Genomic DNA, 27,237 nt, shown 5'->3' with positions numbered 1-27,237 from the left:
CTCAACCAAATGGGAATTAACTTGGGAAGGGGAATGTCTTGATTAATGGTTTCCTTTTCAGACAACACAATTTTCGGTGTGTAAAATATTATATTGGAATATTGCCTTTAAAGATGATGCAAAATATGAGAATATATTCTATACTTAAGTAGGCGATTGTAATTTATTTATAACACTGGAAAGTTTAATTTAGGGATTAAGTGTATTGAATAAAAAAGATTTTTAAAAATGATTTTAAAACTTTATAAACCTATATAACCTATTTATGTAAAATATAATATAAAGCATAATAATAATAAAACTTAATTCATTTTCAGGGATATCAGAAATTTGGAAAAAGAACTACTTATATAATTATTAAAATTAATATTGCTTGGAAATGGTTTAGTTATTATCTTAAAAATCCTAAAAGGCAAGTCTCCTTTTTAGTTGCAACATTTTACAGGTTAAATAATGCGTGGTTGAATCGTTGAAGTATTTTATCGAATGTTAAATAAATTAATCAGAATGCCTCCTTTATTAGCTATAAAATTGCCGAATGGGTATTTCCATTCCGTGCACCGCTGGCATGGAAAGCTTTTCCTCTCTCGCCGTTTTGGTTCAGCTGAGTTCAGTTTCGTTTTCATTTTCGGCTGTCCATTTCAGTAGTAGTTTTCGCGTCGGCCGCAGCACAACGAGCAAACGGAAACCGGAAACGGAAGTGGAAGTGAAAAAGTCAGTGGCTACAAAGCACAGTTAATCGGGCTGTGAACCGAAAGCAGTCAACAGACAACTGGGAACTGGCAATTGAGAACTGAGAACTAAGCGCAGTGAAGTGTTTGCTTTCGGCGTTATCATTGGATGCACGCGTTACCAGCTCTGATTGCGACTAGGGATCGGGTCAGGGATTGGGATTGGGATTCATATACAGATTCAGGACCACGGACGAACGGAGGAGGCGGAGAGCCGGAGAGGCGTGTCACTAGCAGGTGACTGAGCCGGTTAACCACAGTCCGACGGCAAAAAGTAAATAAAAACCCACTTGTAAATTGTGTGACAGTGCAAAACCTTTGAGAGCTTAACTGTGTGTGTGTTGCTGAGTGTTTGGAGAGTGCCGCGAGCGTTAAAACTGTTGTTTGTACACAGCCACAAAAGACGTTAATAACATTTAAATGTTTTGAAACTACTTGCTTTTAAAATAAAGAACACATTACGACATTTGACATTTAAGCAAACTTTAGGTATATCACTAGGGCTAACTACGCCTACTGCACATATAAAACCTAGTTACAAATAAATGGCATCGTTATATTTTTGTTTCAAGCCAGGGCATTCGTTTCTAGAATTTGTTTAATAAAATTGTATTTTACAATTTTAGAACGTCTTAAAATGTAATTTTTTTTTAAACAAAAATATAAATGATTTTTTCTCTGCTTTTATTTTCTGTGTAAATATATATGTTTGTGTATTTGTGACAGTCGCTCAATTAACACGGAAAAGTTCCGACTCCTTTGCGGCTTTTCTCAAGACGACGAATGAATTTTAAGCCAATTAAATTGCAAAAAAGAAAGAACGCTAAGTGAGATGAAAAAGTAAATGAAATGAAATGGAAAATGGCCTAATGGACTGAACTCTGTCAGTCACAACCTGAAAAGCAGAGCAGCTGTGGCAATTAAAAAGTAATTTTAATGCTTCTGTTCAGTTTGTTTGCGAAAACAATCAACGAATTTACAATTAACCTGGGTATGTTTGAGTTTTTGTGTGGGTTAATACAACGCCCTTGCACCGCTGTGAATCTTTTTCATCTTTCCTCTCTCAGTTCCTTTTGTTTTATTTGGCCATTGGATGCGTAGCAAGTCGCACGTAGTACGTTATTATAAACAAATCGTTTCCAGCACAGGGGACTATACTCATGTAGTCATGAACATATAAATATATATCCGCACATTCACCGCAACTAGAACAGGTCAAATAAAAATCGGATCGGCGGCAAAATGCCCGGAAAGAGTAAATGTTCATTTTAAATTTAAATCCGTCGCAACCACACTCGCCGCATTGCGTGCATTGCTCCACCATGTGGCAGCGTGTCTAGATATATTTGAGTATATGCACCCATTTCTATATATATTAGCACGATTTGTTCTCGGTATTTTTGGACTCGCGCGAAGTCGAGCAAAATGCCGCAGAGTTTGACCGATTAAAAATGGAAATTTCTTCATCGCCGAAAGTTGTTTGTGTTTTTTAAACGATATGCTAATAAACGAGATCAATTTGTAAATGAATAAGAAGATATATTAAAACAGCAGGGATGCGTTAAAAAAAATGTAACCAGAAAGAAAACAAAACAAAAAAACATTAAAAAAGAATATTTAAAAATAAACAAATTTTAAAAACGATTCAATAGATTAATCTTTACAAATCGCTTTGTTTATAACCTTAAGTGTGTTATTCGATAAATAACATTATAAAACAGAAAATAAATATATAATTCTATTACTAAATCTTTGTGCACAAAGTTTTAAATAAGCGATGACCACTCGTAGTGTAAAAAAAATCTATTTAAAAGAATAATTTAATTTACGGGCTTATCAGAATGATCATTACTCAGAAATAAATTTTTAGTTAAAATAAAACACATTTGAAAAAACTATTTATTCACGTTTAAATACATATTTTCTTTAAGATTCTATTTTAAAATAAGTTTTGTTTACTTTTACTTCATATACATTTTTTTTTTGTTCTGGAAAGTTAACCATTGTCTGAGATTGTATAAAGGTTTATTATTGTTTTTAAGTTTCAAACTTTCTCATAGGGATTCGCACAGGCAACACCAATATAAGACTGAAAATTCCTGTGCAGAGACTAAAATTTTGTCATGTTAAGCTTTCATTATTGAAATTACCTTTTTGTCAGCTCCCTTCCTCGCGAGCTTTAAGCTGAAAGAAGTACTCAATTAAAGCCAACTTTAGCCTGCCATTTCGCGCTTAATTTTTTATCATCATTCTCGGCAGCTTGCATCCTGCTTTTCCCTTTCTTTTCTTTTTCTCCACAATCATCCTTTTCCCATTCTTTGCTCCCAACAGAGCTGCTGAAAATCTCGCCGAAATTGGAGTCAAGTGTTTTCCCTTATTTTCTCTAGACTTTCCTTTTTTGTTTTTACAGCCAGGACATAATAGCATGTTGCCGCCTTTTCATTCGCCTTCTCTTTTTCCCTACATTGTTATACACACTCACATAGGTACTCACACACGTACAAATCTATACTCCACACTCGGCGAAAATACCTTTACTTTGGTATATCAATTTCAAGAATTTGATTGAATTTTTTGCTTTAAATCTTATTGATACGCAAAGACCATGTTTTCCTAGAAATTTTAAAAAAAGGGTTAAACCGTAGATAACATTAAAACTTTATATAATTTTTAAGATCTTCTTGCTAAACTTCTTAAAAGCGTAGTGAACGCGGATCAATGTTTTTTCGTTGATTTGTTACTTTGTACAATATTAAGATATTTTGAAAATGAAAAATATATATATAATGAAAAATAATATTACTCATCCGCCATGTTGGCTTACAGTTATAGTCATTCGTATTAATGTCAGCATAGCCAAATGAATTTTGAGCAGTGTGCACCGGTGTAAAAGGTTGAGAGCGGCACACAAGCCTTTTTCCGGTTTTTCCCATTTTCCTATCGTTCGCCGCTTTTGGCTTTCGCCTTCAATTGAAGCGGCTAAGTTGACCTTTTTGTTAATAGTGCTCAAACACCGCTACACGCGGATACCAATATGTTGGAATATATGGCGAGGGCGCAATGTCTGCGCAAGGAATTTGATGTTGGCACAGCTGATTGATTTATTGTCTGCCCGGCTGACAATCCTGAGTCCGCCAGTTGGCAGCTAAGCCAAACAGTGCCGCAAAATACCAAAGGAGTCTCAGCGGCGCACCGTTTGCAATAAAAAAAAATTATCCACCGAAGCTCGGTGTGTTTTGTGGGTGTGGGTAAGTGTGTTCGCTTGTGTGTTTATCCGGCTGCAAGTGTGAGTGCCCGTGTGCATGGGACGTAGCTATAATTAAGAGCGTTGGCGAAAGCGAAAGCGACAGCGCGTACTAGCCGCCATTTTCATTTTACGATAACTGCTTTCACCTACTTATTTGCCATTGCGGGAATGCATGCACTCGCTCCTAATTTTCACACAATTCCAAACCTATTTTACCACTTACCTGTCTTCCCGCCGACAATGCGTCACCACCACTTGGGTCCTGTTTAATTATTCCCCCCTGCAATTAAAAATTTGGTTTTTGACTTTTTAAATTTTCTATTTAGTTTCAGGGGCGGCTAAAAGTATTGGTCCTGTCTGCCATAAGTTAAGCTTTTCTAACGTTTAACCACTTATCACATACTGCTTTATTTGTATAAGAGTTTTTGATTATTCTTCATTTCTATTAAAATCTTTCTTCTCTCAAATAAATTTTGTATTTTTAACAATTGTTACTTATAACAATTTTGTCATAAATTTTGTCTCTGGAACTCCAGTGTAATTTGTAAAATGGGATTTATGTTTTTGCATTATTTCTTTTTTCACCTTTACAAGCCACATTACTTTCACCTTAAATATTTCAGCATCTGTCGACTCCTTGCTTCGGTTTTATTTCTCCCCTTTAATGAAATTTTTTACTTTGGAATTTGTAAATGTAATTTATTATTCAAAAAGCTGTCATTTTTATGCAACTGTGTTGGCATTATCCCGTGTATCTTCCCACCATGCCTTCGTTTTTTATTATTCCTCCCTTAAATGAAATACTCAGCCTCGGAATTTTTATATTTAATTCCTTATTTACTTCGTTTTGCGTTCAAAAATTATCATTTAAATTGTAAAGCGTGTGCTCACTCATTACACATTCTCTCATGTCTGTTGATATCTTGGCCAGAAAGCCCGAAGCATGCCAAAGTGACGGCCAAAAGTTCTTAAACTTTTAGGGGTCGCTCAACCAACAAAAATGAGACATAAATGCATAAATTTAATGAGTATCGAGCGGTTGCCCGTGGACGGTCAAGGGTAGCATATAAAAGTGGGGGGTGTGGTCAGTTCCAGACTTTCAGATGTGGACAAGAGTGTCCAGGCAGTCTCTATTATCTTCGGACAATGACAGCTGCTAACTATAGTTATTTACTTAAGTGGAAATGGTAATTTTTTCTTGGATAAGGCTGAGAGTAATGTATTAAAAGATTATCAGTCACTTAAGGACAAGGCCAGGAAAAATTCAGTTTTAACGACTTTTAAATGCCCTAGACCTTATAAATTTTATACTTTTTGTTGTCACAATTTGATTATGGCGCAGTTTGTCAAACTGTTAAACTTCGGCCAACTTTTGTGTTGGATCATTGGACCATAATCAACACATTGAATGTAATGGTACAGATTTGTCGCAGGTCCCATCAGGACTTTTTCTTTTCAAAGTTGGCCATAAAAAAATGCGTCCTTTTTTTTACAGTCGTTTGATGGCAATTTTCCCAATTGGTTCTCTGAGCAAGTGAAATCGACAACGGTCCTCTGGGCGCCGTATTCCCTTACAATGTCAATAAAAATAAATGCTGAAGCCGCTTGTAACATGTTATTGGTTTACTTTTGTGAAAAGCGCAAAATCAAAGTAAACGGTGCCAATAAAAGAGTCTAAAATGTATACCGACAACAGGTTGGGGGAAAAACTAGCATGGTATCGCAAAAACACGGACCACACATGTTAACCAGATAGTTTCCAGTCGTGCATGCTAATCGAAAATCCGAAAACACAAAGGCAGAATTCCCACAAAACACACGCATGATCGGGGCAATCCACAAATTGAATTGTCTGGTGCAGATGAAACATGGTATGAATATGGGATTATGTATAACACATTAGGTATGCATTGTGTGTGTGTGTGTGTGTGTGTGAGGTTAGTGTTGGTAGTGTGGAACTAGGTAAGGTAGCCCACGTGGCGTATGCGCAATGCCAATTAAAATCAAAAGCCTGGCCCCAAAAAGTATGCAGCATATAATGTAATTGGATTCGGTTTCTGTTTTCTTTCGCTTCGATCTGGTTAATGAATAACGAATGAGTCGTATTCGCTTAATTATGATTGAGTTGAGAACACAGCTCATTATAATTAATGTAAATGTTGAACATTCACCTACATATAGTTAGCCGTGTAGTTTTTGCACAAATATATATGCGCATATTTTGCCGCAGGCCATTAATGCCATTCTGATTTATTGCAGCCTCCTCTCGGCCAAATACACTGGGCCACAATTAACCGCATGCCATAGCCGCAGTGAGGAAAAGCAAATACCAAAATCAAAACAGAACCACTCGGTGAATGAAGGGAGAACAATAACCGGAGAAAGACCAAAGGTGGAGTAAAATGCGGCCTAAATGCTTTGGCAATTATGCCAATGTTGTTAACAAAATACCAAATGTATCAAACTAAGTAAAGGCGACAGCGTGAAGCCGCAGGAATTACAAAGGACCCAGGAGCAAGGACCAAGGACCAAGGGATTGGCGACGACAGGTGGCAGGTGGTCGCTTGGGGCCTTTTCCTTCAATTCATTTCGTACAGGCCCGAAAACATCCCCTTCGATTGCCGAAAAGCAACAGAGCTCAAATTTGAAACCCAACCCAGCCAGCCAGCCACTAGCCCCAATTGAAACCTCAATAGAAATACAAACGGAAGCCGAAACAAAAACTCACTTAGGTTGCCATCCAAATCAACGGCTGTCAGACAAAAAGTCGCTTTTTATTGATTTTTATAAAGCCAAGCAGCAACACCAAAAGCAATGAACAGCAAAAAATAATAACACAGGCCGCAGGAGCAGAAACAAAATAAAAATAATAACAAAAACAAAAACAAAAACAAAAAGCGAACGCAATGTGAATAATTCCCCAGTTCAACCGAAGTGAGCACGAAACAGAAATACTGTTGGAATAGGAATATTCCTCACCCACACTCCCACAGCCCCATTTTTCCCCCGTCCGCCAGGATCTCCCACTATATAATAGCCTACTATCGGAACGTTCATCAAATGCGATTCGATTTGATGACGTTTCAAGCAGGAGACACCGGAGAGACGGACGCACACGGGGCCCCATAAAAATGTGTTATAAAAATACACACGCATAAATTTCTGCCCTACCACCCTACCACAAGGACATAAATATATCAAAGCCAGGCAGGGGCAAAATTTAATGCAAATGTCATTGGAAAAGTCAATTAGCAGGAAAGCTAACGAAAAGAGCGGAAATGCTGCAGCTGCACAATTGCAAAATTGAAAATTGATTACGAGTACAAGTACGAGGCACACAAACAAATAAAACGGGAGTGTGGGGCAAAACAGCAAGACTGATTTTAGTTTAGTTAGATTATTTTTAAAGCAACTATTTTGTGAGGAAAAAAAAAACAGAAACTGCAACAACGAATTAGCCAAGCGGAAACCCTAGGAAAACAAAAAAGGAGAACCGACCCGCCCACAGAGAAAGCAAGGGAAACCGGCAACCAAGCAGCCAAGCAGCTAAGCAGCCAAACCAACTAGGGCAACAAAAGCATCGACATCCCCAACGAAAAGCAAACGGATTCATACGAAAGCATGTTTGTGTTCATAGCTGTGCTGTTTGTTAACGCTTGCCTAGCGGGTAAGTACCAGATCCCCACTACCAGAATTTAGGGTCGTAAGCTCCCTCGAACAAGTCGTAATGATATGCAGCAACAATGTTGCAGTGGGTTACCCAAGCCAGCTCAAATTGTCGCCATTTATGTACACAAATTTACTAGAGTTTCGTCAAAGGTTAAGTTTACGATTTTAACTACTCAGTTCTACAAATTTTCTTGAGTGTAGGAAAGTTAGACAAAAGAATTTATCGGTTGTCTAATTCAAACTAGAGTTTATTTTTGGATATGTCTACCAATATAAATATTAAGTACATATCGCCTCAGGAACGAAGCAAAGAGTGGAGTGAAAAAGAATTTAGGTCACCCAATGACCATGTTTCATTTATTGACTTCTAAACTTTTGTTAAATATACAACTTTAAGATGTTCCCTGGAATATAACATATACACATTTTTGATATTTTTAAGTGTCTTGACTCAGAAAAGAGATTTTATCGCCTGAGTTTAAATAAATACAGGTTAATTAGCATATAAAATAAATATGGTACTCTAGCGGTTTCATTTATTGACTTGTAAACTTTTGTTAAATATATAACTATAAAATGTTCCCTGGAATATATCCACCTTTATTGATATTTTCAAGTGTCTTGAATGAGAAAAAAGATTTGATCGCATTAGTTTAAATAAATACAGGTTAACTAGCATATAAAATAGATATGATACTCTAGCGTTGTGTAAATTATTTTAAAAAATATCGTTTTGTATTAATTAAAGATATTTATTTATTGGCAAATTTACCTGACTTTAAAACAAGGCATATTATTTGAATAATTTAAACTTAAATTTATGTTTATTCATTAGCTAAGCCAACATAAAAGATTAAAATAGGTTCACCATAAATAAGTTTCCGTCATTGCTGGACTAGAATTCAAGCCAATAGAAATCATTAATCAACAAATGGCTTTCAACACGTCCGACTTAGAAATTTATAATATTGGTTTATCATTTGCTTAATTTAATTTCTAATAACAACAATTTCGCTTAAGGCAATGCTTAAGAACATGACTATAAAGCTTATGAGACCTGATTTAATTATGTTATTTTTATTGATTGCCCAAATATTTATATAAAAATAAAAAATACTTTTATATACATAAAACAAAAGCGGGCAAGCCGAAGACAATAAGTCATCAAAATGTTTTCAAATGTTTTACATTTCATTTGCATAAATGTAAATTAGAATTTCGTTAAAGACCATGCTAAGAACAATTTTAAGAACAAAACGTATAAATATTGGCTATTAAATTAATAAAGAAGTTTGTCTTTTACCGAAAATTGATAGCAACTAAAAAGTAAAGTTCATAATTATTAGGAAGAAAGAAAAAGTGGGTACACAAGGCCATACACAAAAAATCACTGCTCCATCTGGTCAATTGATAAAAGATTGACAGCTGAATCAGTGGTAATCTTCTTATTGGGCCGAGAAGACTTGAGGAAAATCCATAAAGCTCCTAAATTTATGAGACAACTTTAGTGCTGATGTCTTTACGATGCGGCTTTGGACAAATCCAGTTAATTCCCCCGACGCATAAACTTGGCTAGTGCCCGTAAATTATTTTGTATATACTATAAGCATTTACAGCGATAATGACATAATAACTAGCAATTATCGTTATAATAGGCACCATTCCGGCTACGCCAGAGAACATAACCGTTACGTTTCTGACGCCCACGGCGGTCCGAGTGTCGTGGCAGACGCAAATCGATCTGAAGGCACATCCCATCGAAAAGTACATCGTGACGTACAAGCCGACGGATGACAGGTAGGTACCACAAACAAAGCTAGAACTCAATCCGCTGGGCCACTTGACTGCCTAAATGACGGTAAAGCACACTTACTTACCATCCAACTGACTGACACAAAAGGCTTTGAGGTTGGGCGGTTTTAGTGCACGGAAAAAAAATTTAGTTTAATTTTTTCTTCGCCATTTTTTAATTTAATGCGATTTGGATGTACATTTTTGCACTTAATTTAATATCGGTCGTGCTCCAATGTACTATACGACCGTACTGGGGTCGATGATTTTGAATAGAGGGGCCAAACTAAAATATTGAAACTATTTTTTAGTTTAGTTTGTCTTTGCGTCCCCTTTAAATTTTCCGATGTATAAATAAATAATTAATAATAAGTAATTTAAATTTATATTTAATTTAATTTATACTGCCTTCAAAGTGGCAAATAAATCAATATTATTTCTTAACAAGTAAGGAAGCAAACTTCGGCAAAGTTTAAAAATGACATTTTTTTAAAACATCTAAATCTAAAACATTTTAAACATATGCAAATATGTTGAAGAAAATTAAAGCAACGATGATTTTCACCTCAATTGTTTGATCGTTCGTATGGCAGATATATGAAAACCTTTTTGAGGTAAATAAAATAAAATGCGTTAATCTAAACAGTTAAACCATTACTTTGTCCAAATAAAAATTTGGCTAAAAAGTCAAAATTAGATAAATTACAATTTCTTTTTTTTTTAATTTTGTTTGCATGGGAGCTGCTCAAATTTTAACCGTAATAAAAAATAATAAACCATCATTAAATATAGAAGAACTTAAAAAAAATTGAAAAATAACAAAGTTATAATTTTTATTTAATTATTTTGTTCCTATTAGAGCTATATGAGCGTAGAATTTTTCTCCGTGCAAGACAATTGCAATTGCATTTATGCAGAGTCCGAGCAAACAAAAACAATTCTGCCTGCAAATGACGGACAGTGGTATGAGTTTGTGGGTAAAAGCCTAGAGTCTAGGGGCTTCAGCGGGACGGGAGGCGTGGCAGCGGTCAGTCAAGAGCACTGTCTGCTCGCATAATTGTGTGTGTGCGCCTGCTTGAGGCTTGTGCTTCTGCTTCTCTGCTTCTGTGCTTCTATGCGAGTGCCATTGCGAGTGCGAGTGTGTTTGCTTGGCCATGAGCTAAATAACGGCCCAAGTTAAAGTAAACCGAGCTAAGGGAGTGGGTGGGAAAACCCCAGAAGCAGAAGCTACAACACGAAAATGGGAAACTTAGGGCGACTGCAGGAAAGAAGAAAAACAGAAAAACAAAAGCCGCGTGTACTTGGAGTCAAGTTATTTAAAACAAAGGCGAATATTGCGAATTTTGTACACAAAGCGTGGCCAACTTCCCGAGAAGTACAGCTGAAATTTAAATTATGTTGCCTTTCCCAAGCTTTTCCCATGTTAAGCAAAAGTTTTGTCTATCGTTTTAAGCCTATAAAATTTTCCAAGAGTTCTCTTTATCCTTATTGACCTCAAAGTGAGATTTAAGCCTTTCCAAGGCACATTAAATTTAAAATATTTTTTGAGTTAACGAGTTTTTAAGAATATGCCGGTTTTTACACAGATTATTTGAGTTACTTGTTCAAATTTACCAAAGCGATGCATTTTAAAAAATGTATTTTTAACATAACATAATCAAAAATATAATATGCTTAAAAATCAAGTCTTAAAAACATATTTCAGATATGGTCAATGAACTGTTTAAGTGTTTTATTTATTTAATAATGTTTCATCAGGGAAATAGAGTGCACCAGAGTAAGAAGAGCACCATTAAACATAAGGTAGTTCAAAGTTTAGAAACTTCCTTCGAGCAATATTATTGCCACTCAATTAGGCGCGATTTACGGTGAACTTGAGTTGTGAAAAGTTCGAGTTGGGTAAGTTTTTGCCAGCATATAACCGTTGGCACTGCCACATTCTTGAACAGCAAGCACACATATGTCAGGGACTTTGCGACCGTGCCAGTTTCAGTTAACTCTCTTGGCAATATTCTTGATGATTTACCGAAATAATGCAGCCCAGTTGCAGCTGTTTTGCCTGCAATTTACCATCTTTCCATTCCCATTTGCATTGCCACCTCCACACATCCCATCCTTGGTGATTGCTATTTCTCATCGCCATGTTTGTTGCGTGGCAACCGGAAGAGAAGCAGTTACCCATCCGAACACTGGAAAAAATGCTTTAATTCTTAAGTTTTGCACACAGTTTTGTCTTTTTTATTCTATTGTAAAAAAAATATTTTGTTTTTGTCTATTATATCATATTTATCAACTGCGTACTGATGTAATATCCATAAATATAAATATATACAAAAACAAGTATTATAAAAATAATTTTTTTCTTAGTCCTACGTCAATACAAATGGTTTTCTGTGATTTGTTGACCCATAAAAACCAATATTTCAATGTCAGTTTGGCACGTTCTGCAATTTAACCAGAAAATACAAATTACAAATATCAAGCAGGAACAGATTGAAATGACAAATTATATTTCTTAAAGTAAAGCATTGGAATCTATTATCATATTTATTGGTGCTAGGAAAAGCGATTTTTTTCAAGGTCACACGTTTAGATTTTAAAAATGTCTCAACTTAGTTTTGACAATATTTTTGTGCAATCTACAGCTGCCTGGCATTTTCAAATTATCAACAGATCATCAATCAAAATGTACAATTGGTTAAATGAGACTTAAAATTGTATTAAAAATGGATTTTTGAAAATGAAATTGTTAATTTTAACAGGGAATATTAAGTGTTTTGCATCAATAGCTCTCATTTTTATGCAAATTTCGAGTGCATGTTTTCGCCGTGTACTGATGGGAATGAGATGGGCCGAATGGCTTGCATATTTTGCCAGCAAACTAAGCACTTCCGCTCCGTGTTGGCCAAGTCCAAGTGGCAGCCAGTTTGGCCCGTTCGCGATGCCATGGAATGCCGTCCGTGTAATAAGTTAAGTGCTCGGCTTTTGTGCCTTTTGACTGCAGTCCGTTGCCGACTGTTGGCCAAGGTGTTTTTCAATTTAATGGCCCGTTTTGCGTGAGTGTGTGTGTGTGTGTGTTGGCCATTTTCTGTTGGCTGCATGAGCGTGTTTTGTCCTTTACTGCCCGCCAATCCATTCCAACGCCAAGCCTTTTTGTTGTTCTTACTACCGCTCTTAACCCGCTCTTCTATAAAGTTCACGCCTATGTCAAAAATTTTATTACAAAACTTGGGTCCTTGCTGGTGTTTTTTCGGTAGTTGCCTCGTTCGTTTGGTCATTATTTATTAGTCAGTTTGTTTTTAATTTTTGTGTTACTTTCCTATCGATTTTTGTTGTATTACATACTTCCGACTGCCAGTCATTATGGTGGGCGGTTGGCGGTGGTTTCCCTGTGCTCTATCTTCCTGCCGTTTTTCGAGTAAATTGTGCCCGTGAATAATGTATGATTTGTACATAGACACGTTGACGGTAAGTCGGCTCGAGCTTTGGCTTTGGCATTAGCTTGGTCCTTGCCTTGGACTCGAGCTCCCCGACTGGAATAGACTTTTGTCCTAGACGTTTCAGACAGGTACACAGATATGCCCGAACACACATCGATATCCACGTGCTTCTGCACAGTGAGAATTTTTCAAGTTACAGGACTGCAAAGCCTTTTCTTAATCTTGAGGAAAAAAGTACAAAAATTATATTATATACATTTGTATATGGTAAAATATTATATTTTCAACCTAAAGTAAAAAGGTATAGGTTTATAAAAAAAAAGAAATTGCCATTCAAAATTAAAAATCATGATGTTGCTGTTAAGTTTACCTTTAATGTAGCTTACAAGTATTGATTAAATATTGATATACTCTTTCAGATGGTTTTATAATTTTAGTCAGAAGTTTGCAACGCAGTGAAGGAGACATTTCCGACCCTATAAAGTATATATAATCTTGATCAGCATCACTGGAACCAATCGGCATATTACTAAAAAAAATAAAACAAAAATAAAAAAACTTTCCTAATTTTAACATCAAATAAAAAAAAAATAATTAAGCTGAAAATCATTATGGCTTCAAAATAAAATATTATTTTTAAAGTTTTTCCCCTAAAAAAAATGATTCTTGGAACAAATAATTCTCGAAACATATTAATGTAATTCACAATTTTTGTTTCAATGTACCATGCATGCTCTAAATTGCTAAGTGGATTTATGAAATTCTTGACGAACAATGAGTGGCTGTTGTAGGGGGTGGAGTTCAATACGTCCAAGCATGTCAAGCACCATCAATAACAATAATAATTAATAACAATTACTGTCCCAGCGGAGGAGGGACAGTGGCAGGAGGCGTAAAAGGGGCGGGGCGGACAGGACATGTTCACGTTGCGGACAAGACAATGGCAAAGTGGATGGAAAATCCCGATCAATAGGTAGCCGTGTTCTAGAATTTATTCATTATTGTTATCTGCGTTTTTAGAGTCAATTTGACATTATTAAAATTGAAATGTCAAGGCCCCTACAAATACATACAGCTATAGTTGCTGTGTACTGGCTAAGCGGATGAGATTTGAGTGTTGCCAGCTGTGCTACGTCGTTTTCTCGGATGACAACATAAATTTTCCAGTAAAAACCATAAAAGTGCACAGGCCGCAGTAACAGGAAATCGAATCGAGAGCATAGAGCCAAACATAACGTAAACCTGATTTGTACTTGCCATATAAGCATATAAGCAGGCTTTGTGCTGTTTCCAAGGAATTCCTATATGTGCATTCACTTTTTCCTTCGAAGTAATCTATCCCGCCCATTAAGTCCTTCATTGAACATTGATAGACCTGACCAATGGGGCGTATGCGTATTTTTAATTGAATTTTTAAGTTAATGCAAATGCAGGACGATTGTCACGAAACTCGTTTGGCTGTCGATCAAACTATAAATGGTTAGTTGCATCCAGGAACACATGCTAGCAAAAAAGTAACGTTTTCTGAGACCAGCTCATGTACGTCATAAGGTATTAAATAACATCAGTAGCCCCAGTTGCCTTTCGTGCGAGTACACATTTGTATATTTTGTATGACATACTGTATGCGCGCACTGCGAAGTTTGAGTAACAAATGCGAAAGTTCTGCTGCCCAGCAAGCTAATTTTTTATTTATCAAACCGGAACGAACCGGATAACACTCACAAAAGGGGACATTAAAAAAAAAATGGAAAAGCCGGCCGAATTGCATATTTCCAGCCATATTTCTGAATATGAAATGACTCAAAGCCCACAATCAGGCCGTAAAGGGAAAGGAAAACCGGCGAGAAAATTAGAAACTTCCTTCCTTCCTTCTCGAGGAAATTCGCTTGCATTTCTTTCTGGTCGAAAGGGCAAAGGATCCACCCAGAAAACTACCAGTAAAATTTTAGCCATGGCGTGAGTTTAAATTGTGTATAATGAGCGGCTTTGACGGCGAATTTAATGCCAAACAGTGAGAAAGGCGGTACGAGAGCCGGGTATTAAATTTGATTTTCCCACAGGCGTCGCCACACGATGAAAACTTTAACGGCGAAACTTTAGACAACGTCTGGCCATGTCACATATGGCGGATCGCATCCACCGATGTTTGCCCAAGTCGGCCCAATTCCAGTTGCCCTGCGGCCGCATGTCCTATTGGCCCGCTGCAAATGGATGTGACACATGTGGCTGCTAATCAATTATTTAGCCGCCGGCGCGGGCGAAATGAGAAGAGTTTTTGCGGACCAGCCAGTTGTAAATTCACAATGAGCCGTAAAAAACCCTCTTAAGTCCTTAAATCGTGTCAATTGGTAGTCTTATCATCGGAAATTCGGATTTTTTCAACGTTTCACCTTTTTTCAAATAGCTTTCTTTGTAGGGAGGTAATATTGTGGGACTTTATTCAAATTTTTTTTCGGATTCGATTCGTAATCTCTTTGATTAAATTTTTCAAGGCATTTATTTCATCCTTGTGTTTATTTAGCAAAACCTTTTTACCGCTCGTTTAATCGGATTTCTGTTTGTATGGAATTAACACAAAATTAACAAGATTTTCTTTTATGTAGTTTATCATATCTTTAAGGAAACTTGTAACATAGAAAAAACCTTTCTTAATTAAGTGTATACCGATAAGATCACCAATTAAAATGAAGCATGCTATGTAGCTTAAACAGTGGGACAAACATAATACAAGTATAACTTTTTGAGGAAAAATAATATTTTTGGTAAACATAATGTAAACATATATAAAATATTAAATGCAAATATGGCTTTATATTACGAATCGGGTTCCTGATGTCAGGATCCTCAGAATCCGTCATTTTTGTATGTGCATTGTACATATTAAAATTGGTTATTTTTTAATTTTAATTAAATAAATTTATTTAAATTTTCACTTGACTATAACATGCCTACTTGTTCATTAATTTCATAATTCAAATTAAATACATATTTTTTAAGCAAATACAAAATTTTTTTAACATAATACAATATATTGAGCATATCGTTATATTTATTAGCTTATGTTAAAAGTGGCAATAAGATATAAGTGCATACGAATGTAATAAAAACCTTTTAAATGAAATCGGCTTGCAGAGTATTTAAAATATTTACTCTTCTAATTTTAAAATTTTCTTTAACTACCATAAATGCGTTTTTAATCGCTAGGTTTAAAAATGTTTTTTTTTTTTGCTGAATAATCTAAAATGTCATTTGTAAATATATTATATCATTTTTTTTTAATTCTTTAAATTTACTCCCATAAATAGAGCATAATGTGTTTTTAATCGCTAGAGTTTTTAAATGTTTTTTCAAACAACAAACATTTTTGCATCGTTTAAAATGTCAGTTTAGCTTGTTTTTTAAAATGTCCTTAATTTATTTGCATAAATTAAGAGCTTTAATAGATCGACGAGACGGCAATGTTTAGCTGTGTTTTGTTTTTATAACATTTACGTATGCTTGTTCGACATTGTTGTTTCTTCGTCTGCTGGCGAAGAGCGGTACACTTCTGTGCCCTGTTATTTGTTCGGACATCGGTTCCACTGGGGGCCATTGGGTGGTCTGTGGGGGAGTGTGTTTGTTACATGTATGAATAATGAATCATTTGTCAGGCGCTTGTTGTTGCCACGGCCGTAGTAATAGAAGCCGGTGCACAAAGGCCAGAAGTCTGGGAAACTGGGACACTTTTGCCGCACCACGCACTCGACGCAAGGAACAGGATCGTCGGTGGGTGGGTAATGTGAGCTTCATTGGCAAATCTAGGACATGTTTGTTAACTGCTCAGGCTGTGGCGAAAGTGACAAAGTGAAATATTGGCCAATGGTGTAATTACCAACACGGACCGGCCTCATATTTCACGACTTGAATGTTGTAGTTTGTTCAATTAGCACACACACACACACACAGAGACAGACACACATGCGATTGCACAATCTTCCGCAAACCCCCAACCTCCAGCCCCTTCACCTCCACCCTTTCACCCTTAGCTGCCGTTCGAGAGTGGTAATTGAATTAATTTAAGTTATAGGGTTGTACAGGACGTCGCTGGCAGCAGCGAGGCCATTGTCCTGGATCGCCTGCTGCCCAGCACACAGTACTCGCTCGTTGTGACGGCCATTTGGCAGGGCAAGAAGTACCGCAGCCGCGGTCAGATCAAGTTCAAGACGCTGGGTGAGTACCCCCCGTGGATTTGACTCTTGGCCGCAATCACAATCGTTTGATTTTCCATCCCCTTAGATCTGCCGAGGAACACCTCACAGCAGGACTTTCCGCCGGGTATCTATGGTAATGGCAGCAGCGGCGGTCGCAACGGTAGCGCAAATGCCAGCATCTTCGGCGACGATGTGACCTCCACAGCCACGAACACCCTAACGCATGCAACCACCAGGGAATTGCCCACTGTAAGACTCAAAGATACCCAAAGATCATGTACTAAACAATCCGCACTGCAAATGACAGTTGTTAGCTAAGCAACCAGTTTTAGTATTTAACAGTCTTTAAGAAAAGTTTGCAGTTTATGGTCTATGGAAACTAAAATATATATCAGACTTTTAACTAAAAAATCATGCAGTAATAATAGCCGCAAAATCAACTGACTTTTTCCAATTTGTTGCTTTCTATATAGTCAGGATATTTATTAATATTATTAATGTAGGTAACTCTTGCACACTGAAATCATTTTCAATTTTTGTTCAAAATGTGTATGATTAGGATGTGAGTATCAGAGTATTGTTCAATACTTAACGTATTGAATTTCATAAGTTCTGAATATGTGTAGCTATAAGTCTGCTTATATGGTAGGAAAATACTTTTAGGGCAGTGGTATGCTTATTTCCTATATACTCCACAAATAGGTACTGTAAACTGTAGCAAAACACTGGCAAAAGGTGTTTAAACATTTCGGGAGGAGGGTTACCCTAAGAAATTTACCAGCTAAAACCACAAAATTTAGGCCTTGAAAAGGCGCCATTATACCTACATCGTTATGTGAATTTCCTTGTACAGATACGCGGCGTGGAGATCGGCATCGTCCTGATCGTGCTGATGGTGTGGGCCGGAGCCATCGCGCTGTTCTTCAACCGGTGGGGCAAGATACGGATGCTGCTGCCCTACCAGCCGGACTACAAGCACGAGCAGCTGAAGGTGCCGGGCACGGGAGTGTGCAGTGCCAGCGGATGCAATGGCCAGCACTCGCATCAGGTAAGTGCCACTCGAGGTACCCCAATCCCAGTCCCGATCCCGATCCCGATCGGGGAGGTGGGGACGATGGTTGTGCGGGCCTCTAGGATAACACGGAGCGCTGAGCGTTTGGATTTTTCGCGAAGGAACTTATCTCCGTTTCGTTTTTGTTATGCTTCATTTTTAGAACCTACACCCCGATTTCTTTGTCAAGGTATTCAAAAACAACAAATTCTTCCAACTACTTACTATATACGAAACAAACAAAAATATATTTGCATTTTATTCGCTTTTTTTCTATGCATCAATTCAAGAAAATATTCGACTCCTATTGAACAGTACACTCACAATTTCCTATTTAATCCGTGCACAGCCTAGACCAACCCCATAAAAATAGTCTGAATAAATTCGGAAATTTCCCGAGAATGTTCTAGAAGTTAATTAAAAAATCCTTTCCTATCAACTAAATTCTTCTTTAGCTTTTCTGCTACTTTGTGGTCCGTTTGTGAAATTTGATAAATTGATGGTTGCAGATTTAAAAACTCTGCTCCGGAAAAATATTTAATCCATTTTCCCCGTAGCACTCAGACGTTTTCGACTGTTTCTTCTTATGATTTGCTTGCTAAGATAGCACGTGCTAGTTTCTCATTTGTTTCGGCTTTCATTTCCGTAGGCTTTGGCACTAGTTGTGGGGCATACTCTGTGGATCTAAACAATGGCATATATTCTTTAGCCTTTCTGCAGAGTATGAGGTCTTCGGTCCGCCGAAGTCAACTAGCGAACTCACCTAGATTCATTAGGCTCAGGATGCGCTATGCATATGAGAGCACCTCTAATTTATAACTCGTACTATCCACATTCCATATACATACAGCCGAACTCTTCTAAAAAAACTTGAAGCGATTAATTTTTAATGTCCGATTTCAGTATTTTAATATATCCTTTTACATTAAAAACTTACAGTTTGTTGATTTAAAAAATTAAACTGAGTTGTAATATTAAATATTGTTAAACATTTAAAATAAGTTTAAATACAAAGCTTATTGAATTGCAAGATTTGATATTTAAATAATTAAATTAACATGAAAAATATTGGTCCAATTTTTGTATTTTCTTTTATACGCAATATATGCAATTTAAAAAATAGTAAAATTAATCAAATGTAATATTTTACGAAAATCAAAGACAAAAACATTCAAATATCGAATGTACTCTTTTAAAAAATTTTTGTAGATTGAGGTTTATTTACGAAAAATCGCCTTTGAAGATACATTTTAAAAGCATATGAAATTCTTTAAGAAAAATTCCGTTTAATAATTAAATTTATGAAGCATTTTAAATTCTATAAGAATAAATCATTTCGAAATAATTTCAAAGAAAGTTAATATATTTTGACATAAGCATAAAAACCAAGTTTAAGTTAGAGTTGTTCGCCTGTATTTTTAATGCATTTAGCGATTTTGGTTTTCGGTTTTGAGCTTTGCTGGTCAGGTTGGCGCTTTCCCGAGATCTCACTGACCAAACGTTCCCTACTTTCACTTCGCTCTCGCCTGCTGATCTTGTTCCTGCTGTTCCTGATCCTGCTCCTGCCGCTCTTACCACCGTTGCTGCTGTCGCGATCCTTGCGTTTTTGGTTGGCACACAAACAGTGTTTGCCCCGCTGCGAGGGCTGCGGGCTGTTCGATCGCTGCTTCCAGTATCCGCGAAGGGAGCTGGAGCGCGACTGCGGCTGCCAGTTTGCCCTGCTGCACAAGGCGGACGTGGAGAGCTAGCAACCAGCGCACCGCGAAGCCTCCTCGGCGGCCGTGAGTGCGGCCTCCAGCCACGGACATGGCCATAGCCATAGCCATGGCCATGGCACGCCGGTGAACACCTATGTGCGCGGGCCCAGCGTCGACAATCAGTCGATTGTGGGGGCCAATGTGCTGGAGAATGTTGACAGCGAGGAAGGAGCCCACGGCGACAGGGACATCGAGGTGGAGGGGGACGAAGTTCCGGACAAGGATCAGGAGGACCAGCAGCTGTTGCAGCGGGAAAGGGAGCCGGTCGTCCATCGTATCCTGCCGCTGCAGGCGGGTGCCATCAAGCAGCGGAAGTTCGCCCAGCAGCGCGGCATCCTTAAGAACTCGCAGGAGCGCACCTTCGTCGAGGAGGACGAGGTGCTGGAGGCCAAGAAACAGCTCATCCTGCGCCGCCGCCGCCTCTTCAGTCACTATAGGCAGTACGACCAGTGGCGGCGGCGGCAGTTCAGCTACGACCCCAGTTACTTTCGCCCGCCTCCGCTGCAGCCTCGAGCGCTGGCATGCGCTGATCACCAACTGGGGGCCACCACCGATGCGGCATCGGCGGCATCCTCGGCCAGTGCCGGACGGCGGAGGCGCCAGTACCGCAGGCAGTACTCCTGTGCGGACCGCTCGCGGGAGGGATCGCGCGACAGCCGCGGCTCCTCGACGATGCAGCTGCAGATGCAGAAGTACCACAGCCTGGTGGCCAGCGACACCATCCACACCGAGTCGTCGGTGCTCAACCACAGCAACTACAGCGAGCCGGTCAGCGTAAGTCAGCCAGCTAGTGTTGGGCGGACGATAGAGTGGCTCACTTGGGCGAGGGGGCATGGAATGGTGAAGCTTGTATTTTTTCAAACACATTCGTTTTATTATCTTACTTTCTTAGGGTTTTATGTTAAGTACTTGCCAAACGTTGGCGTTATGGCCTGCAATCTAGTTTAAGCGCTTGTTACTCATACGCAGTGTTGGCCTTCTCTAAGAGATTTTTTAGGACTGGCATAAATTCGCATACTTGAGAATAAAGATTAACGTTTTTATCAAAGCTTAAAACCAAATTTGTATCGAAGTTTAAAAACTTTCTACTTGGCCCACCAGTCGTATGCTTGATTTTTGTTAATTTGCTTACTGAAAAGTTTATGGCCGTTTTCAAGAATACAAAAAGCTTTAATAGTTTTTCATTTAAATTTAATTTGCCCAAAAAAAACCTTAACCTTTAAGCTTCATTTATTCGAATAAAATAATTCCAATCACCATAATTGAGTAAACATTTTGAAACCTTTCATTTTAAAATTATATACCACCATATATGCGTTTAAAAAAATTATGCAAATTTAAATAGTGTCTGCTATGAAGAGTACATTTTGTTTATGCGAACACTTTTTGCGCCATTTAATGAAATAATTGCACATAATGGGAGTGATGATTTAATCCAATAAATTAACATTAAATTCAACAAGTTTTAATTTTTTCAGACAATTCAATTCAATTCAATTACATTTGATTATTTTGAATACACAAGTTGTCAGGCCTATTATTTATTTTTCTGACAGTCACTTATCGTATTAAACATTGGTTTTGTTTTGGTTATCTTTAAATTCAATTATTTTGTATGGCTAGCCACCGAAATATTGCCAACTGACTATTGGGAGTTCCCTCGCCAAAGGTTGAGCCACCGACCACCGTTGTCCACCAAAAAGAGCAGGGTGTTCCCAACACTGGCCCCCAGCACTAGCACTTGCAGCTTGTGGTGCACGTGCACGTGGTTTTTGCTTGGAGTTCGTCTTCCCGTTCGAGTTCGATTTCGATTTCGATTTTGATTTCGATTTCGAGTTCCACTTCAGATTGCAGACCGGAGCACCAATTCGCACCAATCTACCCATCACCACCACCACCACTTTGTACAGAAAACTTGCAGCTATGTAACTTCACCGGATGGGAAAGGCCCGCACTCGCTCACTTCTCTCACAGCAATTATCACAAAACGCAATCCGCAGACCGCTATCCGCAATCCGCATCCGCTTGAGTCCCGGCTTCGTGTGTTGTCCCTCAGTAGTTTGTAGCCAGGTAGTCTGTCCCACGCTTGTCGCTTGCTCCTGTTCTTGTTCTTGTTGTTCCAGTGGCGGGAGGTCCTTGTTAGTGGGCTTATGTGTTGTGCGTGTGACTCCCCAAGAGAACTGTCCGCTCTACTCCGCTCTCCTCTCTATCTCTTTCTATCTCTCTTCCCTCTCTCTCCCACTGCCTGTGCCTCTGTGCTCTGCCGCTGCTCTGCGCTTGCGGGACGCAGTTCGACAGCAGTGAATGTGCCCACCCACCGTTGCACTGCAATAGCCGCGTAAGCAACTGGCCGGAGGATGCGGCAGCAGCCAGCAGAGTCCCCTACTGACATCCTTTCCATTGCAGCACATCCACATGCTGGCCGAGGAGCACTCCACCTCCATCTCGGAACGCTGCACGCGCAGCCGGATCAACTCGGCCATCTTCGTGTCCTCGGAGGGACGGGGCTTCGACTCCATCGAGTTCCTGCGCCGCCACGGATCCCAGAGCGTGCTCTGCCGGAAGGCCAAGAGTGCCGAGAACATCACGGACAACGGCCGCAGGGTGAGTCCAGACATAAGATAACAGATAGGTTTAATGCAATCCTGTTTAGTTTTATTTTGTAACATTACGTGGTAATAATAACAATGAATCTAAAGGGATTTCTTGTAAGGCATTGAGGGTGTTGGTAACTGGGATCTTCGACTGTGTCATATTACAAATTATATTTTGTTTGAACTGTTAATTTGTTTTTTGTTTTATTTATACAATATTTATATATATTATTATTTTATGTAGAAGGCTGATGAAAGCGTATATTGGGCAGTCTATATTTATATTTATTATTATTTTATGTAGAAGGCTTTTTGACAAGTTTGGTAAAAAAATAGTGTTAAAATCGTCCCTTGATTTTATTTAATGCCCAAATGCATTGAAAGTCTATTTGGGTCCATACAGTTTTAATATTTAATAGACTTTTTTTTAACTTTATTTCAATGGTAAAAAATGGCAGTTGTCATCAGTTTAAGTGTAAGTTTAAAAATTCACTCATAGCCCTCTTAAAAACTTCTTTAGCTAATATACAAAGAATGCGTGTTTAATATTTTTTCTTTAATGAAAAAAATAAGTAGTTTATGAGTGATCTGAAATTTTTCCAATTTTCAGAAGAGTCTGCGCCCATGGCGCACCGACGACGAATCCTGCAAGCAGCAGCACCTTTCGCAGGACAGCAACGACATCGAGCTGAAGGAGTGCGGCGGCGCTGGAGGAGAGCTGCTCCGCCTGCCGGTCATCCACGACGGCAAGCAGTCGCCCACGGCCGTTACAAGTCTGCTGGCTCGCTCGGCGGCCATAACCACGGCCAACATGATCGTGGGCAGCATTTCACTGGAGGCACCGCCACCCTACATGCAGGACGACGAGGGCGACACGCTGTCCACGGCGGCACTGATCCACAGCGATGCGGCTGCCGTGGTCCACGAGTCGCAGGACTCGGCGGAGACGGTGGAGGAACTGGTGCATGTGCCACTTCTGGCCAGTGCCACGGCCACGGCCAGTGTGTCGACCTCGTCCTCGCCCAGCATTGCCATCGAGGCCAAGCCGCGGGTCCTGGTGCACCAGCGATCCTCCACGGCATCCTCGTCGCCGCACAGCAGCCCCAAGAACGTGGGCAATCTCGCACTGAAGATCGTCAAGCCCAAGATCAGTGCCGTGCCAATGGTTTCCGTATCCGGTCCATCGCCACCCATCGAGAAGCCACCGCTGGCGGAGTGCTTGTAACAAATGGCAGCCGAAACATTTATCTAAGCTCGTGCTCAAGGCAACTGGACCCCGCATCCTGGACAGTCCTTAAAAAACCAAAATACCAAAAGTCCCAGACAACAAAAACTCCAGTCCAAAATCCAAATCCTACATAAGTAATCTAAGACGAGAAAATTGAGTTGGAGAAAGTATGCCAGCTGCTCAAATAAGTGTTTCGGTGAGAGGCTTTAAAATGGAGAACGCAAAAAAGAAAGTTCAAGGACGATATAATAGGAAAATAGGATAGACACAAAGAGATATTGTACCAGTGGTCATCACCAGGCAGAGAAAGCTTTGTATATTCAACAACGACTGAAGTATACACATATGTATATCATAAACGAAAACAATGGTAATCTGTAGAACCTAAGGACTCGAGTCGATTGCGTATGTGTGTATACATACCTATTAACTGATAAATCAGCTTTAACAACAAACAAGTAAACTATCAGGCTTTAATTATACGACGATGATGAATTTCTGGTTTAACCTAGTCTGTAGACTCACCCTAGCTGTTGAAACGAATAAATCAATTCTCTTTAATTGTTCTCTTATACATATAGCCAAAAAAAAAACAAACCAAAAAAAAAAAACATAACCATTTGGGCACCACAACTGTTATACACGCGATCTATATAGATTTACTGAATATATTTATATTTATACACTCAGTAAAATTAGGTACATGCGTTTAAGAGTCCTGCAAGAATCGACAGATGTTGAAACCTTTCTCAAAGATGTTTTAATGAATTAAAATGTTTGTTAAAACTGACAAGAAAAAGACCTGTTGAATCATGCAGGACTATACTACGCATCCTAGAAGTATTCGGACACACACTATACACTTAGCTCTTATTGTTAAGACGACGAAATCACATAGTCCAAATGTTACTTGCTAACATATCAATTACTCTACTGTACCCACGACCAAAGCGAAACGATTGAAACTGTAAACTAGTCGATAATTAGCGGTAAGCATTATATTTCAAAACCACTAACTAAATATAGAGTTTTTGTCAAGTAAGTGCCCTGGATGACTTCTGAGAGTGTTTTTAAAACCAGATTCTTACATGTATTCCGTGTAGATGTTTCTGTAGCTCGAACTTTATCCCATACAAAAGAGTATATCTGACCTTAAGCGTACATATTGATCGATTTATAGAAGTTTATATAGTGAAGTTATTATAGGAATCTCCAGCCAGCACCAAGCCCCATTTGCTCCTGCTCACTGATTTAGGTAGTCTCTATACATATTAGTTATGATAATCCAAATTTTAACTATCCACCTGCGCGTTAGACACTTGAAATCTATCCTATCCAGTTCGTTTAAATGAAATAACAAAAAAGGAAAATGTAAATACACACCGCACTTGTACCTACAACAACTGAAACACTCATCAGTGGAACACAAAACATTGTAATTAAGGAATTGTCAATTTATGGTCCAAAGCTACAATAATTAGAACATCATTTGGATGGTTCAGCAGTAAGCTTAACTAAGTTCTAGTTACGTTCGATTCGCTAACACAAAACAAAAGTAAAACTGTGTGAATGTGTATTTTTGAAATCAAATAAACGAATTACATAAATGTAAAGTCTTCTTTTCATGACGTGTTTTTCAAAATCTTTTCGAATATCACACAGTGGTTTCCTTGGTCGTAGTAGCTCTTAGTAAGCTGTACCTCTGGGAGCTGAGCCACCAGATTCTCCAGCTCCTGCTCTTCGAAGACGTGGTAATAGCGCAGGTATGTGGTCCTCTGTTCGTCCTTGGTCTTCCAGGGCACCAGCACGTCCTGTTGCTGAAACTCAGTGCGATTGGTGTGCACGGGCAGTGGGGTATTGTTGGGCAGTTGTTCCAGTTCCTGGTGTTGCTTCTGGCGTTGCTGCTGCTCGGTGGTGCGTTCCTTATTTACTGCCTTGTTTTGCCGGAGATAAGCGGACTTTTTATCATTCTTTCGCTGATCCTTGGCCCAAACATAAACCAGAGCACGACCTCCTGGTCGAAGAACACGTGCCATCTCCTTGATAGCGGCCAGTCTACGCTCCCCAGTTGCCAGGTGATGTACAACTGCTATGCTGATGCAGCCATCGATGCTGGACGAGCGCACAGGCACACTGAGGCAGTCGCATCGAAACACATTCTGTCCCTTTCGACGGCCCACAGCAAGTAGTCCTTGTGCGCGATCACAGCCGATGGCCAGGAGTTCCGGGTTGCAGCCCAGATACTTCCCATTGCCACAGCCAATGTCCAGCACTACGGACTGTGGATCGAATGATTCTAGAAATCCGGCCACTTGTGGCCAAGGTGTGTGTCTCGTTTCGCTAAAGTGATCGGCAATCTTATCGTACACCTCGTGGACATTCTGTTGCTCCAGGCTAACGGCTTGCGTAGCCAGGGAGGCTGACAATTCCTGTGGTGCCTTGCTTTGACGAGTGTCGCAAAGCATGGGATACGAACAGTCGCAGGGTCCTCTTCGCAGGCGTCTAAATGTCAAGGATGTCCGCTTGCCACGGACTTTGGTGGTCAAACCTCCTGATGCACTGGGCACCACATCGATGTGCTTCGGCCTGATGCCGTGCGTCCAATCGTAGCGAGCCTCGCCGGACATGATTAGCAATGAGCGTCGCGGCAATCTGACCTGAACCTGCTCCTCTCCTCGCCGGAAATCCATTACCACATCGGATTGTAGGGACAGCGAGAGAATTGGGTCCAAAAACGCACTATGTGTGTCCACATGCGGAGGTATTCCATGACCAGGCTCGTACTCATTCACCGTCAGCTGGTCCGGAGTGCTCCAGTCCCAAGTGGATGAAGAGCTTTCCAGTCGTGGCCATAGAACATCACAGGCTGATGGTATTGATTGATCCAGGGGCTTTGAGGGATCTACATTGTTGCTTCCATAGAGAAACTCGTAGCCAAAGTGCTTGACATTTCGATGCTTGAGAGTCCCGGAGCCCGCGGAGGTTTTCCCATCTGCAGCGATGGCCGCCAGCAGCGTTGATTCCTCCTCCTCGCTGACAAAATCCGGAATTACCACTAGGCCACTGGGAAGAGGTCTATTCCATGGACTTTTCCCCGCAAGAGCCGGTAACTCCTTTATGTAACTTAGGTAGGCCACTGCTCCCTGTTGTCCTATGGTGGAGACGTTGTGCATGCCCAGATATATGAGCTGGGAGTCCTCCAGGGTGGCACAGACCACAAAACAATACGATTTTCCAGGCAACATGATCACCTCGGTTACCTTTCCGCTGGACTTGGCCGCCGCTTGGAGTAAGTTCTCCTCCGTGAGTCCATTGCTGAGTCCCACGTTGAGGATCGCCAAATATGGGGTAGGCTCGTCACTCGGGGTTACATCGCAGTCACTTTTAATAATTGCCAGACATCTACGCTGCTTTTTATCCGCCTTTTTAGCCTTGTTTACCTTTTGCGGTTTCTCCTCAACGTGCATGTTGCGGCCAGTGTGTACACACCTAAGCAATATATTTTATGTGAGTAAGCCGAATTTGTAAATTCCCTT

The 27,237-nt window shown here is 39.5% G+C and overlaps 2 protein-coding genes across 9 annotated transcripts; one reads left to right on the top strand and one right to left on the bottom strand.

The window, feature by feature from the left end:
- Positions 1–638: 638 nt before the first annotated feature.
- Positions 639–25,314, top strand: LOC108137538. Of its 8 annotated transcripts, none has more exons than XM_041709820.1 (9): positions 640–1,005; positions 6,238–7,645; positions 9,303–9,444; positions 16,948–17,090; positions 17,157–17,320; positions 17,925–18,119; positions 22,170–22,217; positions 22,286–22,483; positions 23,084–23,794. In XM_041709820.1, exons 2-9 carry the CDS (start codon positions 7,600–7,602, stop codon positions 23,696–23,698), a joined length of 1,551 nt encoding a protein of 516 aa, XP_041565754.1. In that variant the 5' UTR covers positions 640–1,005; positions 6,238–7,599; the 3' UTR covers positions 23,699–23,794. The 8 variants fall into 8 exon arrangements, with proteins under 8 accessions (XP_041565759.1, XP_041565754.1, XP_041565753.1 ...); XM_041709819.1 differs by having other exon boundaries at positions 16,942–17,090; XM_041709821.1 differs by lacking the exon at positions 22,170–22,217 and adding an exon at positions 18,286–18,312 and having other exon boundaries at positions 16,942–17,090.
- On the bottom strand, positions 25,261–27,178 carry LOC108137537 (alkylated DNA repair protein alkB homolog 8). Its single transcript, XM_017259260.2, has one exon. It carries the CDS (start codon positions 27,166–27,168, stop codon positions 25,324–25,326), a length of 1,845 nt encoding a protein of 614 aa, XP_017114749.1. The 5' UTR covers positions 27,169–27,178; the 3' UTR covers positions 25,261–25,323.
- Between the last annotated feature and the right edge of the window lie 59 nt (positions 27,179–27,237).

The sequence above is a fragment of the Drosophila elegans genome, unplaced genomic scaffold (assembly GCF_018152505.1).
Source record: "Drosophila elegans isolate 14027-0461.03 unplaced genomic scaffold, ASM1815250v1 contig_520, whole genome shotgun sequence".
NCBI lineage: Eukaryota > Metazoa > Arthropoda > Insecta > Diptera > Drosophilidae > Drosophila > Drosophila elegans.
The sequence above is the reverse complement of the archived record's forward strand: the minus strand, read 5'-3'. Positions and strand labels throughout refer to the sequence as shown.

Coding starts and splice junctions, on each gene's coding strand:
- LOC108137538 (XM_041709819.1), top strand. CDS start 7,600: ATGTTTGTGTTCATAGCTGTGCTGTTTGTTAACGCTTGCCTAGCGG. Junction 9,445..16,941: donor TACAAGCCGACGGATGACAG/GTAGGTACCACA, acceptor AATTAATTTAAG/TTATAGGGTTGTACAGGACG. Junction 22,218..22,285: donor CGTTGCACTGCAATAGCCGC/GTAAGCAACTGG, acceptor TTTCCATTGCAG/CACATCCACATGCTGGCCGA.
- LOC108137537 (XM_017259260.2), bottom strand. CDS start 27,168: ATGCACGTTGAGGAGAAACCGCAAAAGGTAAACAAGGCTAAAAAGGCG.